We start from the raw sequence: 23,479 nt of genomic DNA, 5'->3' as shown, positions 1-23,479 counted from the left end.
GGTGGCACAGTGGTTGAGAATCTGCCTGCCAATGCAGGGGACACGGGTTCGAACCCTGGTCTGGGAAGATCCCACATGCCGCGGAGCAACTAGGCCCGTGAGCCACAATTACTGAGCCTGCACATCTGGAGCCTGTGCTCCGAAACAAGAAAGGCCGCGATAGTGAGAGGCCCGCGCACCGCGATGAAGAGTGGCCCCCACTTGCCACAACTAGAGAAAGCCCTCACACAGAAACGAAGACCCAACACAGCCATAAATAAATAAATTAAAAAAAAACAAAAAACAAAAAACAAAAAACAACGTATATTTATTATCTCACTTTCCATGGGTCAGTAGTCCAAGCATGGCATAGCTAGGTCCTCTGTTCAGGGTCTCACCAGGCTGCAATCCAGGTGTTAGACAGGCTGCTTTCTCAACTGGAGGCTTTACTAGGAAAGAACGGGCTTCCAAGCTCATCAGGTTTTAGGCAGAATTAATTTTCTCATAGGTGTATGACTGAGAGTCCCAATCTTTTGCATGTTATCAGCTGGAAGCCACCTGCAGATCCTAGAAGTCACACACAGTTCCTTCCCATGTGGATTTCCTCAACATATCTGTTTGCCTTATCAAGCCAACAAGGAGAATCTCTTGCTCCAGTTTGCTAAGATGGATTCTTACATAATAGAATGTAATCAGTGGGTGACATCCCATCACCTTTGCCAATTCTCTTGTCTAGAAGCAAGTCTCAGGTCCCTCCCACACTCAAGGGGAGAGGATTACACAAACTCATGGACACTGGAAGGTGAAAATTATTGGAGGGGTCACCTTAGGGTCTGTACGCCACATTCTTATGACAAAAACCCTCTTCCTTAGAGAAAGGAAAGTGTATTTAATTTTGCAAATATTCCTCCATCAATCTAATTAGGTCTTGGTAAACTTCATAGGGTGCATCCTGCCCAAGGTAAAAATCCACATGATTGTAGTGTGGAATTAACTTGAAATAGATAAGCCTGGTAATTTTAGGGAGTAAATTCCCAACATCTTTGAGATCAGCCACAGGGTCCCGTCCACCGCTCCACACTGCTGTTGGAACTTCCATCTTAGAAACGTTGTATAGGGGAGGTGTAAGCTAAATAAAATTGAAGAGAGAGGAAAATAGTTTTCACAGAAAACCACACTATAGAAGTAACGTTAATTGTCAGTTGTTAAGCAAGTTCTTCAAATGCTAAAAATGTGCAATTAGGACATACTTCATGATATATAAACATTAACATGTTAAAAATACTTGAAAGTACTTTTGTGCAATAATATGAATTGTGGATTAAAAAAAGACAACCATTATATTCCTGATTTTCACTTTTGGGAAAAACGAAAAGGATCCCAGAGGAAGAGAGGCTCTCATTTCTATGGGGGACCATCTTTCTAGTAGTACTTGGGTTGGGAGTGTATCCATTTCAAACAAAATATTGGATAGAATAAATATAAATACCCCTTCTTATATGCAGAAATCTGGGCTCAGGGGAGTTAGTAACACTTGAGCAGACTCTTTAGGGGGCATTGAGACTAATGTACAAAAAAGACATTTGAAAATAATGCTTAAAAGGAGCCAGCCCATTACAGAGAAATAGAGTGGCTATGATGCGAATCTCCTGGTAAGTTTCCCTTCTTTCTGGTAACACAACCTTTCTTGTGCTGATTCAACAAATCCCCAAACCCCAGTTCCAGAGTGGTCCAGGGTGATCAGTCCTGGTCAATTAGTCCTTCATTCTTCTGGCCGCAGTATAATTGTATGAGTAATGGGCACATTACTAAAATTGGGTCAGAGTTCTCTGGGGAACTTTTTACCAGAGCTATTGAGAAAATATTGCCATTTTCTTTGAGTTTGCAGTTAAAAAAAACTATATGAGCTAGGTACATACAGTTACCATTGTATTACTATCTTGGAAATAGCCTCAGAATGGAAACAGCATTTGCAAGCAGAATTGAAAGAGACTGAGAGGGAGAGAGAAAGAGAGAGCCTGAGGATGGTATATAAGTTCCTGGCTATTGTGCATTTACCACTATACCTTTTATTTCAGTAAAACTAAACCATTTTTTTAAAATATAAAATAAAGTTGATTTCTACTACCTGTAATGGAAAGAGTTGCATATTCTGTGGACTAAATTGTGTTCCCCTCAAACTCATATGTTGAAACTCTAACCCCAAGGTGATTGTATTTGGAGACAAGGCTTTTAGGAAGTACTTAACGTTAAATGAGGTCATAAGGTTTGGGTCCCAATCCAATAGGATTGGTGGCCTTATAAGAAGTGGAGGAGAGAGAGATTAATGTCTCTCTCTTCTTGTCAACCACATAGAGGAAAGGCTATGTGGATACACATGAGGAAGGTGGCTTTCTGCAGTCCAGGAAGAGAGCCCTCACTAGGACCTGACTGTGCTGTCACCCTGATCTCAGACTTCCAGCTTCCAGAACTCTTAGAAATAAATTTCTGTTGTTTAAGCCACTCAGTCTATGGGATTTTTTATGGTATCCCAAGGAGATTAATACACCATAGTTAATTTTGGCAGCAAGACTAGGGAGAAAAGGTAACATGGACCAGGTTATAAATCCTTAGGAAACAGTAACATTGGCCAGAGAAAGGTTTCTAAGAGCAGTAGAAATGTGTCTGGGGGAGACCCCTGACTTGGTGACTCTGCACCTTGAGTTCTCCTAGTAGAGAGATATGAGGCAGAGCTCACTGGTATAGTCATTCCACATTTCACTGTCAGTGGATGGGTCTTTGCATTACCAAATATATCAAGTATAATTCCCCTACCCTGTAATACTGGGAGGCCTTGGACCTGGGCTTAGGAGCAAGTGGTAAATGGGAATGTGTAGCTATGAGAAGGCAATGTGAAGGGCAAAGAAAGAAATGAGTGCAGATTAGCACTGACCAGTACTGCACTCGAGGGAAGGGTGAACTCAGAAAAGCTTGGTGCAAGGCCCCAGTGCAAAAGTGCAACTGATGAAAGAAGAGGCATGCTCTTCCTGACTTGACAGTTTTCTCAGCAGAATAATACAAAACATAAATATTCAAATGCAAGGATGGCGAAACATAAAGAATAAAAAAACAACACAGCACAGAGTGGCAAAAATATTAGCAAGTTTTAAGGCACAAGTGGGTCTCAGGGGCCTCTGAAATGAGAATACATTTACTGCAATAATTTAATACCCTGCTAAGAATGAATGGGGGAGCCCAGAAGATGGCAAAGCAAAAATGAACATCAAGATCAAGATCCAAATGATATATGGTGGCTTTTGGCCAAGAAATTATTTTTTTACTTTCTTAGTTATACAGGATTGGTGATTATATTGGTAATTACACCTGCCTAATTTATGGGGATATTACTTACAGTTGTGACAAAGGTTACTGATTTTAAAACTTGCTTATTGTTCACCCTCAGTCTGTTTTAGATTTTCTTTTTTTCCCCCAAAGTTCCAAGCAAAAGATTCATAATTGAACCTGAATGGCCATGTATTTTGATAGACTCTGCAAGCACATTGATGAAGTTAATACCTGTGATTCAACTCTCATTCAAATAGGTATTTGAGTCTTTTAGGGTAAGGTCATCATCTAAAAAGCTTTTCTTAAAGCAACTATATACTCTTGCTAGGACAAGGAATTGGTTAATTACAAGAGTAAATAGTACTTCGACACAGTGTCTGAGTTTGTGTGTGTGGGCACACACCACCCCACACACATATAACTATAGCAGTTTAGGAGAAAAATCAGATTTTTCACACTAGTTGAAATTATGCATTTTCACTATTGTAGTTATTATGGTGGCACTGAAATTGCTTTTTTAAAATTTTCCAAATTTCTGTCCATATCCTTGATTTGAAAAACCCGTATATCTTTGATGACTATTTGTTTAATTTAAGCTCAGTCTATCAGCAAGAGGCCAAAGCCATCATTGGATTTCCTTACATACTGAAAAAAAAATAATAATAATAACAACGACACCTATTTGCTTTAATATAGAGTTTTTGCTCCAAAAGTTTTCATGTATAATGTCAAGAAGTATTTTGACATATCATTATCCGGCAGATAGCACTGCTTCTCCCTAAAGGTGATATTCCTGTCTGGAATATCTCTAATAATTCATGTACTTTAAAAAAATGACTAGTAAATGACATCCCAAAGAATTATTAGGAAAATGTTAGTTCATTTTATGAGAGACAGTTAAGAAGCCAGAGAATATGCTCCAGAAACAAAATTATGTATCTTTAATTCTTTCTTTAAAATATGGTCTTAATTAAGTGCTGAGAATTTCTATTTTTTGAAAAGGAATAAGTGTATTGGAAGAAGAATGGACTTTTGATCCAGGAACTCCTGTGTCATATTCTGGTTCTTTATAAGCTAAATAATTTTGACAATTTACCTAAAACTCTCTGAGCTTCTGGAAAAATAGAGACAATAAAATTTACCTTGGAAGGTCATTCTGAGGATCAAAAATAATGTTATGGCACATGGTAAGAACCCAATAAGCAACATCTGATCTATACAAAATATCTGGCATAGTGAATGGGGCCTAGTAGGTGCTTGATGAGTAGATACTATTTTTTAAGTTCATTTGCAGTATGCAATTGATTGATTATTGTTGATATTGTACCTGGTGGAAGTGCATCATGTTCTGATCAGGGTTTCCCCAATCAAAAGCTTGGAACTGACCAGAATTAACAGCCTATGATAAGATAAAAATAATAAACATGTTAAAATGATGTAAGAAAACAACATACATTTAAAGACAGTTAACAAAAAATTTACAAAACGGATTGACATAATGTCCCACTCTTTAGCACATGAGCTAAAAGTCAATAGTTTAATAAGTCAAATAATAAAAATGATAAAAATTAATACTAATTCACGGAACTGACTTACAATCCTTTCTTCCCCTCTATACTTTTCCAACAAAAATCCTCAAGCAGTGATGGCTTTAAATATTAAAATGTTGTATACATAGAAAATGTTTAAAAGATGCTAAATTGAATGATTCTTGAATATCCTGGCTTCAGGAATTTATATATATATATTTTAAAAAGGCACCAACTATACATTTCCTACATTAAAAAATGACTGCTATTATTATTTAAAAACTTTATGCCTTATCATCCTTGTCAGATGGTCTAGGATATTATGATTATATTCCTTATTCTTAAACATTTTTGTTACTTTTGAAAGGAATGCTCACTCAAAGAACACCCTCAGGGCTTTCTGAGGTATAGCCTCTGTCTGTCTGTCTCCTGTCTGTAGAGCCAAGCAGCCTGCTATGTTGTCAGTAACATGGCCATGGACTGAGTTTCTGAGACAGCATATGTAACCTTTTTTCATTTTAAATTTTAGACTTCAGATATTAGAGTAGAAGCATTAATACTTCTAAAGGTTCCTTTTTCTGTTATTTGCCACCCATGTTGGATTGAGGAGACAGATAATTTTTATCTTTACCTCAGGCACTTCATTAAATTATTCTCAGACTACTCCAAGGATTTTTTTATTCCCTTAACTTGAATCTCAGATTTTTTTTTCACATTAATTGATTTTGTTCTGATTTTTTGTTTGAAATGGTTCCCATCATGATTTATATTGACAGAGGCAATAGTCTGCAGCTGTTGAAATTCTGTAGGTTTTCAGCAATGAGAGGCAATAGAGTGTACAAGTTAGGAACTTGGGTTCTAGCATCAAACAGACCTTGTTTGAATACAAGCTTAATGGATTATTAAGCCTGTGATCCAGGCAAGATATATATCTTCTCTAAACCTATTATCTCATCTGTGCAATGGAAATGACAATAACATTCTTCTTATAGGGTTGTGAAGATTAAATATGGTAATGCATAAAAAGTATGTAGCACCTGGGAATGGTCAAGAAATCACTCTTTTTATTAATATTACTACCATCATCATTATCATCATCATCCTTGCCTGAGCTGTCTACATAACTTATGACCAAATGTTTTATCTCTCCACGCCCAGTTATTTCTATTCTGAAGAGAACTTTCTGTCAAAGGAGAAGAGGTATCTTCAAGAAGAGTCAGCTGTGAGATGTGTAAGGGGTTGGTTATGACATTTGTAGAATGGGAATACCAATGCCTTCATTGAAAGATTGTTATGAGAATTCATAAGAAAGAATGAGACAGAATTAAATCGCATATTTGGACAACAAGAACACATAGTAAGTGCTCAATAAATGTGAAATCGATGTTGTATTTCCTGGAAGGGCATGCCTATCAGAGTCTACCTGTCTCCTCACCAGTAGGAGGCCCTATGTCCAGAATATCTTTCTTCCTGTAGGAACTTGAAGGCTTATCTCCTGGGGGTGGAACTCTTCAAAGAATTTCAGAAATCCTCAACTAGTATTTCAGACTATCTATAGCAGTGATTCTCAACTTTAAAGCATGGAACAAATTTATCAGGGTGTAGGTTAAAATTCAAATTTCTAGGGAGCTCAGATCCCTATTAAATGTTTTAAAGTATTTACAGATCAAAATGTGTAATTAAATATTAAAACCTTGGGAAGACCTTCCCCCCCCCCCCACACACACTCATACATACTTGGCTCAGAAAGCTATACCAACTGAATTTGACTTGCCAAATATTGAGTAATACAGTAACAAAAAAAAACATAACCCTTAAACTGAGAGTAAAAACAGAAACACTTAATCTATTTTAATCCCTCTCTAACATTTAATTTCCTCTGAATTAAGCAATATTTCCACACTCTGAAATCGCCCATATCCCAATTAGAGGATAAACAGATCTTTTTGGAATAGCCTGTATCATGTTATATAAAGCTCTATTAGAGCTAATGATTTTGCAAAAGAGGAAACACAAGCTTTTCCTAGAAAAGGCAATTCAGAGTAATCTAAAGGTTAGAATTCAGTCAGAATACCTGGGAACCCAAACACCAGATACAGAGGACATGGGGAATAGAAGGGAGTAAAGGAAATCAACATGAGTTGATGCTGATTCCAGAAACATCCACCTGACAGTAGCAGAACCTGCAAAACCCTGCAGTGAGCTCTCTTGGGAGTGCTCCTCGGGGATCTTGCAGAGATACGTGCGTGTCATATCAGGAACAGAGAGCATGTACCTGGGCCCAGTGCAGCCTATTCTGAACAGATGTTCCCTGAGGGCTTTGTGACAAATAAACGTCTAAGCGACTCTGCAAAGTAAAAAGATTCTTATCTGAAGGTTAATCATATAATCACACCACAAGTAAATCTGAGTATTTTTTTCTCTCTCTTTCTCTCCTCTCTCTCTCTCTCTCTCAAGGAATAAACATGTACCATACCCTCTAAAGACATATTAACCAAAGAAGCCCGTCTTTAAGAACTTTTTTCTCCCTCATTTCCATACTTCTGTCCTGGGCAGTATCTTTGTAAAGCCCACAGAGGGCATCCTGCTGGTCAAAGACAAAAGGTAATGTACCTTTTCTTTCCAGCCTTACCTCAGACAGGTCCAAGAATATAGACAGTCAAGAGATAAAAGCCCAAGTAATCTTCTCCTTCACCCTGTGATAAGTCCTAAGGGACAGTCCCAGAAAGTTGTTCATCATGAAAGATTGAGAACAGATCTGAATGTTTTATCATGCCTTCTTAAAAATGTGGTAAATGTTCTGCAGGACTCTTTGACAGTTTGTGGGACATAATCCATCCAGTATTTAAACCTCTATTAATGATTAGATTTCTTTTTGAATCAAAAAAATCTTGATTTTTAAATATTTCCAACAGCATTTTGTTTTCTTTAGTATACAAAAGAGTTATTTTCCACCAGAGTGAGTATCTGAAACATCTTGGAGCTTTAAAAAATATAGGTACTTATGAGCTACCCAAACCTATGAAACAATATCAAAATCTCTAGGGTTGAGTTCTGGACATGTGTAATTTTTGAAAGTTCTACAAACTCTACTTATGTATCCCTGGCTATGCTCCACTAAAGTAAACATCCTTGCAGGCACTGTAATATTCTATAATCCAGTCCACAACAGCGAGAGAAAAAAGGCAATCTGACTATATAAATGTACAATGAGGGCCCCCAACGAATGTTCTAGGATGTCATTTTGTGAAGTCTTTCTTTAGCAAACTCTTAGGCTACGTTGAGAGGGTGTTTTTTGAAATTGTCTCTATTGAGTTTGCTTAAAGGTCTTTTTACTTAACTCTACATGGTACATTTCCATCTAAGCGAAAGGCAAGCATGGTTTCCCTAGTAAATTGAGAAAGTAAGAAAGTCATGTGAAAGGCAGTGGCTAAGGCATGCTTTGCATAAACAGCCTTTTATAAATCTTGCTTGAAATCAAGGAAAATATTAATCAGCACTATCCACTGAGGGAGGAAAGGCTCTAGGCAGAAATCTGTGAGACAGACGGAGACCATCTTCAGCTTTGTCCCACCCCTGGTTTCAAACCTGTCTCCACTCTAGCTGGGGACAGTAGCTTCTTCTCTTTCTCCCTCCCACCCTTCAGGTCAGTTAGAGGTAGCTAAGAAAGGAAAGGCTCTCAGTTAAGTTGGAAAGGACTTGATAGGAACCCCAACAATTATCCCTCTCAGTATCACTTGAACAGTGAGACTGTAGCTGTTATTGAAGAGCCATTCCTTTACCCCTTTGGATAAAAGATATAAGTCGTTCACAAAATGACTGTGTCCAAATCACCTATGAAAGTAGAAAACTGGTTAAAAATTAGATGGCTGGGCTCACTCCCTGAAATTCTACGTCAGTGGGTCTGAGAGAGGGCTCAGGCATAGCAAGATAAATTTCAAAACCATAGCCCAAGTGAAGGACTTTTTAATGGTGGCACTTTGTCCAGCAACAAGAATTGGTGAGAATTTTCAGTGGCAGAGACTTCTCAAATCCTCCTACTAAAGCAGGTGGAATCTCAGCTTTGGTTGGAAGCCATAAACATGCTAGCTACATTCCAGGAGACAAAAAGGAGACTTTGAAATGTGGTTTCCATGCAATTTAGAATGAACTCTCCTTACCTCTGTGCAACAAAACAATTGCTTTCCTGGATCTGACTACTTACACGTACCATGTTTAAATTTTTTGGGTCATATCCACTCCAAGTAAATAGAAAGTTGCTGCAAATATGATGAAATATCTTCTGCTTGCACACCAATGAATCGGTCAAAAAATGTGTGAGCATAGAACATCTTGTCACCAAACAACATCTGCAAGATCGATTTAAGACACCATCAACTTTCATGAATATGAATGTCAAGGGTGGAAAATGAGTGGCAATTCAGACAAGGACTAGACACAGGTGATATCTGCTCAGTGCTAGTCTTCAGTGAAACCAAGAGGCCCATTAAACTTTGTCTCTGTAGTTTTCCCAATCCACCTTTTCGGTCCCCTCATCTCACCTCTTGATGCTTTTTCCCAAGATCTTTTACTTGGAGTGTTTTTTGGGACTTCCCCTAAAAAACTAGTCCCCATAAGAAATTGCTAAGGCTTTGGAGTCAGGGTTGCCTTGGTTTGATTCTAGACTCTGTCTCTTATACCTTAGGAAAGTATTTAATTTCTATTATCTTGAATTTCTTCAACTATAAAATAGAAAATTAATATGCACTAAGTAGAACTGCTGTGTAGATAATAGGTCACATTTAAAACGCACCTAGTGCAGAGGGGAGTAGGCAAAATGGTGGAGTAGGAAGACCCTGAGTTCATTTCTCCCCACAGGCACCCTAAAATCACATGCTGTGATCTCAACTACTACACTATACTGTCTCTGATAAACTAGGGGGCACCAGAGAGAAATTTAACCTACTAGATTAAACCAATCAATCAATCAAATCAGCTCTTGCTGTATCTGTGACTGAGGAATGACATGAGAGACAAGCCTCTAAGTTAAAAATGAAGACAGAAGGGTAGAATGGCATCAGAGTGAGCACCCTGAACCCTGTTGGTAAAATTGTACATCATCAGTAAACCTACATGTGTACCACGAGCATTCCTAGATGTTTGTAAAATGTTATTTGTCTCAAGCTGTCTTCTCTTGAAATCAATGGAAATAGGGCTAGTTTTAGTTATTACAGATTTAAACTTGGGGAAAAGTTGTCACATACCTTGATTACTTTTCTGGAAAGAGTTGTTAATTTTTTCATAGGACTTTGGGTATATTTCACAGTGGTGACTGGAGCCAATGCAAAAAATATCTTAATCCTTTTAGCCAGCTCTGGATTAGTAGAGAATGCTATGAAAGCTGAAAGGGAAGAAGATACTAATTCATAGATTTAGAACAATTCTTAATTCATTTTAAATTATAGTAAAAGTAGTTATATTTAAAAAATAAAACAAAGAAACTCAGAGTAAGCACCATTTTTAGGGAAGGATTTTTAAATTTCTGAAGGTGGAACTAGCTAATTCAGAATAAAGTGAGTTTCCTGTCCCTGAAGGATGCAAATCTACTTATAGAGAATGTTGCAAAGGGTTCAAACATACAGTGTGGGGCACGTCTAGGTAAACTCCAAGGGCCATCCTAGCTTGACCATAGTCTTTGGTATCAGACAAAACTGGGCTGTAATTTTGGCTTCCCATTTGCTAGCTATGCGAAAACTTGGGCAACTTAACCTCCCCTGTATGAGTCTCAGTTTTCCCTATCTATACATATGGAAAATAGAATCCTTATAGAATAACTCTTTTGAAGGTTAGATTTTATATATATATATATATATATATATATATATATATATATATATATATATATCATATATATATATACACTTTCTAATTGGCATTATCACCATTAGAAGGGGTTCCTAAGATCAGCCATTTGTAAAATACGGATGACAATGCTCTCAAATAACTGGTGTAAATGTTGTTGGTATTGTCAAGGCCTCTAGCTGAACAGAGAACAGTGAAGAGAATGGAGTGCCTTATGGCACTGCCAACGTAGCCCCACCCACATCTAGCCTATCCCAGCACCCACTGGGAACTAACTAAAAGTCACACTGGTTGTGACATATAATCACTGAGATTTGTAATTCTCTGCTTTGTTTTTTAGTGTCCCTCACTAGACTGTGAGCTCTTTAAGGGAAAGATGCATACCATATTTATTTATCTTTGGTTCCCCAGTATCTAACCTGGTGCCCGGCAAGTGTTGTTGGGTACACAAATGAATAAATAAATAATTGTCTCTCTTTCAGGCTTATCCATCAATCTCCAGATTTAGTCCTGGGGGGAAAATCCCTAAGTCATCCACACTTTATTTACTCTTTAGAAGCCAGCCAGACAAGATTGTTTCCCAACTCAGAGTCCCCAAGCTAGAGACTGCACAGAGGGAAGAAATCCTGAGCCCTTTCGTGAATATGAAGAAGATCCCCTGACACTCTCAGATCACACCTGCCCCAAACACACCAGTGGTGGTGCCTTGGGAGTGGCCCACATAGTAGAGTCGCTCCTGTCCAGTATTCTCTATGATAAAATTGATTGTGGCTGGAAGGTCATATTTAGCCATCTCATCCAAACTGCCAAAGAAAAAGAGCAACAACATTGGAAAAAAACCCATCTCATTTTTAGGCTTGCAATACTTAAACATATTCATTGCAGACCTAGATGTTTAGCTTTTGTTAAATGTAATACTAGAATCAATACATGATATCATGCGTCTGTGCAACTTTTGAGGATATCACCTTGATTGCAAGAATAACTTTGTTAAGAAACTGAAATCAGAAAAATCTGACTTGCAAAAGCCTACAGAGGCTTTTCACTTAATTCTATAGCAGATTTACCAAACTCCCTTGAAAAGAAAAATTATCTGGAATGCTTATTTTAAAAACAGAATAAAGCAAAGAGACTTGCAGAGTTCAGCCCAAACAGACTGAATCAAAATGTCCAGGGAAGAGGCCTGGTCATCTGCATATTTATCAAGTACTTCAGGTGCTTCTTCCCTGTATGTAGTTGGGAAAACACTCATCTAGGGAATCATGATGTTATTTGCAATTGTGCCATGACACAACTGCCCTGGAATGTGGAATTAAGGAATGCAAATTGGCTTCCAGGAATGAGGCCAAGGAACAAACAGTTTTAGTGACTTTCAAGGTATGGTTCTTAGCTCCACTACAAGTGCCGGGTTTGCCTCTGTGACTCAGCTGGCCTAACTTCTAAGGAAGACAGTGTCCACAGGGGCTGCTGGCAACTCAGCTCCAGGGACAGATTTCAGCACCACCAGCCTATGGAGGGTAGAGTTCCTTTACTACTCAGTGAATTGGAGTGTCATCTATGCTAAAGGGCTTGGCTCATCTTGGCTTATCATGAATGTCTGGTTCTCAGGATTTTCAACCAGAACCTTGTTTCTGGTCCCATTTCTTGATCAGTTTCATTTTTCCTCTTTAGTAAGGGTACCAAGTAAATTTCTGGGGTGCACACTGACAATATGATAGTCCTGGAATTAACCTTTCTAAAGTTGACCTTTGCATCTTGATTTTTTTTTCTTGCGTATATACTTTACATACACACACGCCAAGTGGAGTATTTAAAACAACTCTCGGTGCAATAATAAGGGCACTTCTTCAGAGCTTGTGAAGAAAACCTGCGTAGAAAAAGAAATGTCCATTTCCTTCTTGTAGATTCCATAGTGTGCATTTGGACGGAAAGGGAAAATCCAAAGAGCAGTCATCCATATAAATGAGCAACGTACACACTTTATTCATTGGTAGTATTCTCCTTACCTGAAGGCCCAGTATTCTGGTGATGTGGTTGACAATTTCACGTGTTTTCTGGACCAGGTGTTTCCCCAGCTGTTCCCCATCCATACATCATAACCAGCATCTGCCAGGAGGAAAGCCAAGCTGTTGTTGGGCGGGTTGCAAATCCAGTTACTGGCAGATGCAATTAAGCCATGCTGCAGATACACAGCAGGCTTTGCAGCTGCAAAATACAAGTAACAGGAGTTTTTTATATGAACTTCCTTGGTGCTTACAAGAAAATTCTTTTTCCTGACTCCCTGCAATACAGAAGGAAAGTTAAGGGATGAAATTTGGCACCAGGCAAGCCGAGGTTCTAGGGTTTTGAACTACTTCTGAAGCTGGGCAAGTTATTTATCTTCTCTATGTCTTGTTTTTCTTTTTGCAAAATTGGGATTATGTGCAATGTATTGTATTGTTATACAGCTATTGGAGTCAGATTGCCCCGATTTAAAATCTCTTCGGCTACGTGTTAACCTCTTTGTGCCTTAGTTAACTTATTTTGTAATGGAGAATAATAAAAATTGCTATCTTATAGTGTAGTTATAAGAATTAAATTAGAATTAAAATACACAAAATTCTGTCCAGCACAATAAATATCTGCTCTACAATTATTCACGTTAACGACATTTTATTTCTCAAAAAGCATCTGGTGACAAAACTAAACTTTTTTCCAAGATAATAACAAAGACAATAAAAATGCCATTTATTGAATGTTTCCTGAATGCCCGGCATTATGCTAGTTAATTTGCATTGTCGGAAAGCAAAATGCAAGGTTTTAAGTGAAATTTACACAAGGTAAAATTGTTAATTTGAGGTAAAAATCCTACTCACAAGTAGAATTGGAACAATTTGACTAAAGAAAGAGAAAAAAAGAAGGAAACAGGGAAGTGGTGCTGAAAACATAGAGAAGAGAAAGAGAAGTGATTAGGATATTTCTCTCTTTTATAAATGGTTTGTGATGCTGTGTTGGTACCCCGGAACTTTCCCTTAGGTCACCTTTGGAGCTAGACCAGCTTCCTGAGATTGAGTAGGGCTAGACTGGCCTCTCAGAAAGCCTCAGCTATCTGGAAGTAAGGATAAAGTTTATACCCATTAATCCATCTTTTGAGGAAAAAGAGAAAGAAGAGGTGTTACTAATTCTGCTAAATTACTGCCAAAGTGCTGTCATAATCCATAGCCCCTCTCTAATCTGAGCCCTCAGGCAGCTTCTCATTGCAGAGACAGCTTTCATCGCATGCCTTTTGGCAGCTACCTGGCAGAACTGATAAGATAAAAGTTTGAGGAAACAAAGTTCTTGTGAGTAGTTCCAAAGGTAATGGAGTTATTTTAGGGGATGGTCAGGTCTATAAAGTGAACAGCACCGTTCCATCTCTCTCTCTTTTTTAAAATATGGATTGTCTCTTTAAATAACTAACCCTTCTGATATTGGAAATTTTGGTTATACAATGCTCCAAAGAACAAAAGGAGCTAAGAAATGAGAGAAGAAAGCAAACAGTTCTTGCCAAGTGGATTCCTCTCTTCTCTATAGATATCAACCTATATTGTAGAGAGCTAGAAATGGCTCTAGCTGCACTGAAGTATAGAACTAATAGGGTCAGATTTACTTTAAAAAATAAAACCCCAGTGATTTGCATAGAGAACTAATTACAAATGAAATAATCCCAGTTAGAAAGCTGTTGTAGTAGCTGGAGCACAAGATAATGGTGAAGTCGAAGCCTGGACTTGAGCAATATTGAAGCTGAGAGTTTTCAGATTAGAGAGAAGTTTGGAAGGCAAAATTGATAGGTCTTGGTTATTGGCTGGGTATAGGAAGTGTGGGAGAGGAAAGTATCAAAATGACCCTAGAGTTTTGGTTTTTAAGCCTGGAAAGTGGTATCTCTAGAGTAAGACCAAGTTTTCTTTTGTTTCTGTGTTTGTTTGGAAAGAGGACAAAGTAATGGAGGAAAGGAAAGAGTAAATAGTGTATGTGAAAATGCTTTAAAAACTCCACAAAGTGTTATGCAAATGAAATAGTAGAGGTGGTGGTGATGATTTGCCTCCACTTATGGAAGAGAATAGGTTCTATTTCAGAATAAAAGCTGCCCTGCTGCTATCATCGCATCCAGGAATCTCTCCTTAGGCACTATTCCTTTCATAATGAAATAAATCCCACCTGTTCTTGGACATGCTCTTCCATGAGGAATCCTGTAAATTCCGAGGATATAACCATCTTTTGTCACAATGTCATATTTTTCATAAGGATAGCCCCAGTAGGAAATAAGCTGGCTCTAAAAAGAGGAAACCGAAAGGTATACCTCATGATGTAATCTCTTGATTTTTAAACCCACATTTCAATATAGTACTTTAAGTCACAACCTACTGTTCATCTCTGTATTGGAACAGAATGTAGCAGGAAAATCAGGATAACTTGAGGAGGGTTTTAAAAGGAGGATGCATGCAAAGGCATGGGAAAGGCAAGGTGGCGTGTTTCCATACATGTTGGTTTTCTTGGCCTGGTATTATTAATACACGCTAGCTCACTCTCCAAATGTTTGATGGAAAATGGCATGTTCATCTTACGAAGGAAACCATACGGCATTGTGCAGAACCCTGTGGCTAGTAACAAGTGAGTTGTTACCAACGTTAGATGTGAAGGGAAATGGGAGAAAGTGGTTACAAGACCCTGAATGAGAAAGTCAAGTAAAGAGGGCCATATTGAGAGGGGCTGTGACCTTTAGCAGAGGGAGACAGCTTGCCCAAGATGACCTTATGGACGGAACCAGGGCAATAAACCATCTGGTCTCGCTCTTCTCCCATCTTCTGATCTTCTGCTCAATATGTCCATTGGCTGAAATGAACTGAAAACCAAAGGTCAAAGGAATTTAACTGACCTAGTTCTTACAGGGCAGAAAGAAAGGTGTAAAGACTAGAGAGTGGAACTAAAGGGGTAAAAACAGAAGATACCTCATCCACAGATATACAAGGAAGAGGGGAACTACCGTTTATTGGTCATCTTCCACATAGAAGATGGTTAATACCCCTTGTTTTATTAATCCATATAACAGGTCTTTGAGATAGAATTATAACCATTTTATAGTTGAGAAAACTGAATTTCAGGGAGAATAATAATCTGTCCAAGACTGAACACTAGGAAGAGATAAAGACAAAATTTAAGTCAAAGTTAGTTTAGCACCAAAGCATATGCCTTTATGACAGGATTATGCATTTGCCCAGGCCGGGCACTCACAAGAGGTGTGCACATATTGTGCGGCTATATAAAGCACTGGTTATGAGAGCCCAGACTCTACAGACAAGCTGTACGGCATTGAATTCCAGCTCTTCCTCTTATTAGCTATGCGGCTTTGGGCAAGTTACTTAACTCCTTTGTGCTTCATTTACTTTAACTGCAAAATAAAGATAATAATAGTATCTCTTCACAGATATGTTGTGACGATTATACACACAGTAAGTGCTCTATAAATGTTTATTATTCTTCTTATCGTTAGAGAATAGCCAAAAAGCAGCCAGACCAGGGAGGAAGAAAGTGTCTGTGAATGTGGAAGGAGGAGGAAAATATTTTCACGGACTGTGAGCTCAGTAGTGTGGTAGAAGCTTAGGGGTACCTGCTGGATACTTCGGAGAGAGAAACAAGAAGAGACACTAATTAAAAAACACCGACAGTTCCATTCTTTTTCTTTTAAGTTTTAGTAATTGTTCTTTTTTTTTTTTTTCCCTTTTAATTAATTTATTTATTTACTTTTGGCTGTGTTGGGTCTTCGTTTCTGTGCGAGGGCTTTCTCCAGTTGCGGCAAGTGGGGGCCACTCTTCATCGCGGTGCGCGGGCCTCTCACTGTCGCGGCCTCTCTTGTTGCGGAGCACAGGCTCTAGACGCGCAGGCTCAGTAGTTGTGGCTCACGGGCCCAGTTGCTCCGCGGCATGTGGGATCTTCCCAGACCAGGGCTCGAACCCGTGTGCCCTGCATTGGCAGGCAAATTCTCAACCACTGCGCCACCAGGGAAGCCCGAGGGAATAGTCTTTTTAAGCTAACTGGTTTGCTCAGTGATCTTATATAACTGAATTTCAACATCCCCAGAAGCGTCAATCCAGGTACAGCAGGCTATATTGGTCACAGCACAGACAACTCTTTGCTCAGCTAAAAGATAATTCAGGGCTATGGTATTAAAAGAACAACTTTGGCCAGTGAGTCTAAGGATTTTCGTTGGGCAGCTATTGTTTTAGCTATCCCCAATACTTTCAGGAGTTAAGGAAGGCTTCCTGATTATAGCTTATTTGCACTCATACCTCAGAGATATTGCGGGTTCAGTTTCAGATCACTTGCAATAAAGTGAATATCACAATACACCAAGTCACATGATTTTATTTGCTTTCCAAGTGCATATAAAAGTTATGTTTACACTATACTGTAGTCTATTAAGTGTGCAATAGCATTATGTATAAAAAAAATGGACATACCTAAATTTAAAAATCTTTTATTGCTAAAAAGTGCTAACCATCACCTGAGCCTTCAGTGAGTTGTAATATTTTTGCAATAGTAACATAGTTTCATTTTAGGTTATGGGAAAAGGCCAAAAATTTTAAAGAAATTCTTTTAAATATCTTGCCAGTTTTCAGCTGGGACAACTAGTAAATATTTCTGCAGTATTGAACAACTTATTTTTTTGGAATTTTATTTTATTTATTTTTTATACAGCAGGTTCTTATTAGTTATCTATTGTATACATATTAGTGTATATATGTCAATCCCAATCTCCCAACTCATCCCACCACCCCCCCCACCCCAGCCCCTGCCACTTTCCCCCCTTGGTGTCCATACGTTTGTTTCTCTACATCTGTGTCTCTATTTCTGCCCTGCAAACCGGTAGTATTGAACAACATCTTGAACTCAAGTGATATCCCCAGTAAGGGTGCAAAAGATATTTTATTTTCCTCTTTCTACCTGGTACTACAGACAGAGATCTGGGACAGCTGACTCTGGTAAGAATTCTCACCCTTTGCGAGCTTCTGCTAGTTTTCCCAGGATACCATCTGTAGCTTAGGTACCCACCAGAATTTGGAAAGGTTTTTTAAATTAATTTTAATTTTAATTTTCTTTTGACTATTTAAGGAAATAACTAGAAAATCCCTCAGAGTCCTGTTGACCCTGGGAGGGACCATACAGGGGCTGTCCTTTAAGGTTAGATATGAGGGTGCATTTAAGGGTAGATATGACTGTCACTAATTTGGTGACCTTTTATTTACAATCTTGTAGTCTCTTTAGAATGAAAAGGCAATTTAGACAGAGAATTACTAGAATGAGTACTCAAATAAATGGGGATAGAGAAGAACAGTAGGAGTCACATCAGTCTATTGTCTTTTGTTTTGGGTACTTCTTGTGTCTTTAATTTTCATTAGCCTTTGCAACAATTTTTTTTAATGAAGCAATTTCAATTATGAAGAATCCCCTTCAGTTTGTTTACTTTGGGAATCTTATTTTCAAGTGTGCTTTTTAAATGATCTTATTTAATTGGAATGTTCCTCATAACGGCCATGGTAATTTCCCTGAGGGCTGCAGGTAGTTTGGTAGGACCCTTAGCTGCAAATAAGGAGAACCCATATGTCTGTCCAGCCACATCTTGGGGCCCCCAGCCTGATGGTTACCAAGCTAAGTTCTGAGGAAACAAAGCAAAGATCTTGTCTAAAATCTTGTTGCTCTGAGTAAGATTTTGTCACTTTCATAGACATTTATACCTTCTAGGACCATAGTTCTTAGACATAAAATAAGCAGGTGTGCTGGAAGGTGGCATGCTTAACTCTTTAGAATTTAAGGGTCCCATCTTTTATTATTTATTTATTTATCTATTTTAGTGAAGTTTTGGGGGCTCTCAGAGCCAAACTAATACTTAAAAGGTATGCGCCACTGGGCTGGGAATTGTTTGATGTTTTACAGTGTAACCTGTTGCACAAAAATTTTCTTGAGGTTGGTGGGTTACCTAATGTCAATCTAGCCCACTCTGTGATCAATATATCGTAACATGGGAGTCTTTAGATTAGGTGGTAAGTGCTCTAACAGCTTCTAAATACTCAATCCATGCCCACCAATTTTTGTGGCTTTTTGGCTTTTAAGATTCCCATTGGCAGTAGCCTTTACCTAAACAAAAGAAAACAAACAAACATGTGCATCTTAATATATCAGGTAACCAAGACATGTTGCTACATCCTGGCCAAGAGAAGGCCCTGGGTTTACCACCACCAACTCCCACCATGGAAACTTGGACTGGGGAAAGGATGGATTGGGGACTGCGAACTGGGGGCTCTACATTAATGGGGAACTGTGAACTGCCATTAACAGTTTCCAAGTGGATCTTGGGACAGAATTAAGGGCTAAGAGTTTTCATTAATTAAATTACAATTGTGATCTGAAATAAAGGTTAAGGGCTTGGGCTCCAATCAGAACCATCTGTCAGCTCAAGCTGACCTGCCCTGTGTTGGAAAGTCAATTAGATCAGAAGCTCCATGCAAAGAGAGTGGACCTCAGAAATGAAAGGAACTTACATACGGCCCTTGTAAATGGTGAGAAGACAAAGAACTCAAAAGGGTTCATGGGTGCCATATCTGTGTTTAACAAAATCTGTTAAAAAAAAAATTCAACTAAGTAAATTTGAAGATTTAATTGGCTTTATTCAACAGTTCATGAATTGAACAGCATCCTATCTAGGAAATAGAAAGGAGCCCCAAAGAGCGGCAGAAAAGAAAAGGTTTTTAAAAGCAGAAAGGGATGGGGACAAGGAAGTCATAAACAAAAGAAAGGATTATTTCAGGCAAGATCATCTTCCTTTGGGTGAAGGCAGGGGTTTATCGGATGGATTACCTCATTAGTGCTGGCCAGGTAATTCCAGACTGACTGGTTAAACGTCTTATTCCTGGGTGAGGCTGTAACTGCAGTTAGGTCTTGGTTGCAGACATGGGGCTTAACACAACTGACTCCATTTGAGCCTGTTGCTTCTTTTTAAAAAATGTACAGGCATACCCTTGTTTTATTGCACTTGGCTTTATTGTGCTTTTCAGATATGGTGTTTTTTACAAATTGCAGGTTTGTGGCAATCCTGCATTGTCAGATGATGGTTAACATTTTTTTTGCAATAATGTATTTTAAAATTAAGGAATGTACATTGTCTTTTTGGACATAATGTTACTGCACACATAATGGACTACAGTATAGTGTAAACATAACTTTTTTATACCCTGGGAAACAAACAAACAAAATGTGTGATTCACTCTATTGTGGTATTCACTTTATTGCAGTGGTCTGGAACCAAATCCACAACATCTCTGAGGTATGCTTGTATAAGGATATTATTAATATTACAGGTCTGTCATATCATGAGGGAAAAGACTTTTTCAAAAGAAACTCAGAAATCAACTTGATTCTGATTTAGGAATTAAGCCTCTGTTGGTTAAATCAAAAGCTGGAAATTGTGAGAGGCTTCTTATGTTGGATTCAATCAGGAGAGATGGAGTCAAAAAACTAAGGGTTCAATAGTCCAGCTCTAGCATGAGGTTGAGGATGAGTCTAATAGCATTGATGTTATATGGTAGGAAAATGTGTTTAAGAGGGGCTGGGGAGTGGAATTTTATTAGGAATATAGCAATTGCATAGATTGAGCTTCATGTGGCCATTTTTGGAAAAAAAAAAAGGAAACATTAAAAAGTAAAATGGGATTATAAATTGGTTATACCTTACTGTCTTAGAGGAAAAGGACTGCACCTGGTAAAAAACAAGAATTAATATAAAGTATTCTCAAGGATGGATTATATTATTGGGATTGGAGAATACCATCAGTAAATATATGGCAAGAAAGAAATAAGAAAACAGGAAGGAAGAACTGGGATAAACAGAGTCTTGAGATACTTATAAACCAAATACAGTGTACGGGAGTGTTTATGTCCTGATTTGGACAAACTAATTGTAAAAAACATATTTATGAGACAATCATAGAGAGGCGAACATTGCCTGAATATTTGATAATATTAAGGAATTTTTGATTTGCTTGGTGTTTAGGTGTGATATTGATATTGTGGTTATGTTTTTAAATTGTCTTATGTCTTAAAGTTATATAATAAAATATTTCTAGATGAAATGATATGATGTCTGGAAGTTTGCTTTTAAACAATCTGTTGCTGGATGTGGTGGGGTATAAATGAAACAAAATTGGCTATATACTAATAATGATTTATGCTGGACTATAGATATTTGGAGGTTAAATTATTTTCTCAATTGTTACATTTGAAAACTTCAAAAATAAAATTAAAAAAAAATAACGAATAAGAGATGAAGTAAATCAAACTCAGGGAATTGTAAGTTTTGTATTAAGTTTAGGAATAAGTGCTGTAATGATTAAGTGTTTGCTATTTATATGTGATTTGCTATTATACGTGTAAATATATGTTATTTATATGTTTGCTATTTATATGTGATTTTAAGAGAATCTGACACATTAAAGAAACGGACAGATTAGGCACATGGAGAAAAATTTGTTCAATTCTTTGTTACACAAAATTAGTAAAGGCATTAATTACAGACGCACATAATGATAAGCTTCAATAATTAAACAAAAGCTCCTATGTTTCTGCCTGTGCCATGCAGAAGAGAAGATATAAAAAGAAGCAAACTGGGTTCCCTGAATTTACAGACTTTATGAACATAGAAGAAGTGATTAAAAACACATCAAACATACCTACTGTGCAAAACAAAAGGATAAGAACCATAACAGAGGTAAAAATGTACCTTGTAGCATGATATCATGTGAAAGATTTATTTGTATTAGGACTTGATTTGGGGTGTAGCATTTGGTGGTGTGGAATATTGAACAAACTTGGGTTTTCGAGTCAGGCAGAACTGAATTAAAATTACCTTTCCAGGGCTTCCCTGGTGGTGCAGTGGTTGAGAATCTGCCTGCCAATGCAGTGGACACGGGTTCGAGCCCTGGTCTGGGAAGATCCCACATGCCGCAGAGCAACTAGGTCCGTGAGCCACAACTACTGAGCCTGCGCGTCTAGAGCCTGTGCTCCGCAACAAGAGAGGCCGCGATAGTGAGAGGCCCGCGCACCGCGATGAAGAGTGGCCCCCACTTGCCGCAACTAGAGAAAAGCCCTCGCACAGAAACGAAGACCCAACGCAGCCAAAAATAAATATAAAAATAAATAAATAAAATAAATAAATAAAAATGCAATAAAATTTAAAAAAAATTACCTTTCCACTATTTTGCACACAAAATTTATCTTCAGCATCCTTACTTTTTAAGATTGGTATAATATTGTCACTTTTGTAGTATTTTTGTGGGAATTGTGATGCCATTATCAAGTATTGATGCTTAGCAAAGCGCTTGTTTTCCCTACCTTAAGTTTGTGAACTTCTCTAAAACTCAATTCCTATTTTTTAAGATAAATTTTCCACAATTTTTACACAGGGTCTTAACATACTACATAAAATGAGCATAACCAATATCGATAAAACGTATATGCCCTGGATTAAGAGGAAAAACAGAGGCAAATTTCCATATCTTCCCTCTAGTGGCAAATTTGGGTAATTGCATAGTTCCTACACATTTCTTTTGAAAATAGATTGTGAATATGAGAATACTATTTTAAATAACAGTAAGTGTTTTTCTCATAAGATTATTAGCTGCATGTTTCCTTCTGGCCACTTAAGGAATTTATTTCATAAAACAGTTAAATTTTAGAGCTGTAAAACAGAAAACACTGCCAGATCTGCAGGAATTCTCATGTAACCATTAAGCATATTTTTATATTAATGTCATAGGTTTCCGGATCTGTGTGTAATCTGAAATATCTAAATACGATTGAGGCAGGAGATAGATGGGCCCCAAGCTAGGCATTTACAACTGGCCTCCTGCTTACATTTCATGGGGCAGGAAAAAGTGGGCTTCAGGTTGGGCACCTACAGCTAGTCTCCTGTTTGCATTTTGTGAGACAGGAGATAGATGGGCTCCAGGTTAGACATTTAAAATCAGCCTCCTGTTTGCTCACCGAAATGGAAGTAACAACAAAAGCAGGTTAAATAGCCAGGCTTTGTGTCCTGTGTACCTCTTAAGATAATAGTCATGGCAGGAACAGAGAGGGGCTAACCCTTGTTTGAGTAAAGGATCGACAGGTCACATATTTCCCATCCTTGGGGCCAGGGAGACACTGCACCTGTGCATAAAGGCTCCTTGGGGGTCCAAAAGGAGGGGGCACCACCCCATAATATGTGACGCTAAGGCCGTCCCTTAGGCCTCTGGGCTGGAATCCATCTTGGAAAAAAGTTGTGCACGCATGTTGGGGAAGCTAGGGCGGGTCAGGTGGAAAAAGAAACCAGATAATTGGTCAAAGGTAAACAAAGACCTGGAAGAACTGACCTATATAAGTGACTTAACAGCCTTTTCACTGCGCCCCTCCTCATTAGGAAGGACGCCCACAGCCTTTCTCTCCAGGTGTGCATCTCTGCCTTGCTTCTGTCTTAACTAAACACTGTTTCTCTGTGTGCTCTTGCACTTGTTGTTGCGCTATGTCTCTAATAATAAACTTTGCACCTGTTTTTACAGTTTTTGCCTCCTTGAGAAATGCATTTTTCACTGGGGGCAAGGGCCAGGGGGTCTGGTGGCTAGGATTCCTGGTTTTCATCCAGGCTACCCAGGTTCAATTCCTGGGCAGGGAAATAAGATCTGCTGCCTTTCCGAGATCACTATTATGTTATTTGAAACTCAATTTTGACTTCAAAATGTTTTTATAGGTGAAGAAACCAAG

The 23,479-nt window shown here is 38.3% G+C and overlaps 1 protein-coding gene across 1 annotated transcript; it reads right to left on the bottom strand.

Moving 5' to 3' along the window:
• Positions 1-847: 847 nt before the first annotated feature.
• LOC309635422 (lipase member K-like) lies at positions 848-22,031 on the bottom strand (the record flags this gene model as incomplete). The annotated part of the gene is given in 10 exon segments (XM_082406655.1): positions 848-1,108; positions 4,631-4,702; positions 7,108-7,179; positions 9,043-9,127; positions 9,129-9,181; positions 10,076-10,212; positions 11,367-11,476; positions 12,680-12,878; positions 14,850-14,964; positions 21,927-22,031. Coding segments are annotated over 10 exon segments (1,188 nt in total). The 3' UTR covers positions 848-868.
• Positions 22,032-23,479: the final 1,448 nt, after the last annotated feature.

Source organism: Balaenoptera borealis, assembly GCF_965194805.1.
Source record: "Balaenoptera borealis genome assembly, chromosome: 10".
In the NCBI taxonomy this organism is placed as follows: domain Eukaryota; kingdom Metazoa; phylum Chordata; class Mammalia; order Artiodactyla; family Balaenopteridae; genus Balaenoptera; species Balaenoptera borealis.
The sequence above is the reverse complement of the archived record's forward strand: the minus strand, read 5'-3'. Positions and strand labels throughout refer to the sequence as shown.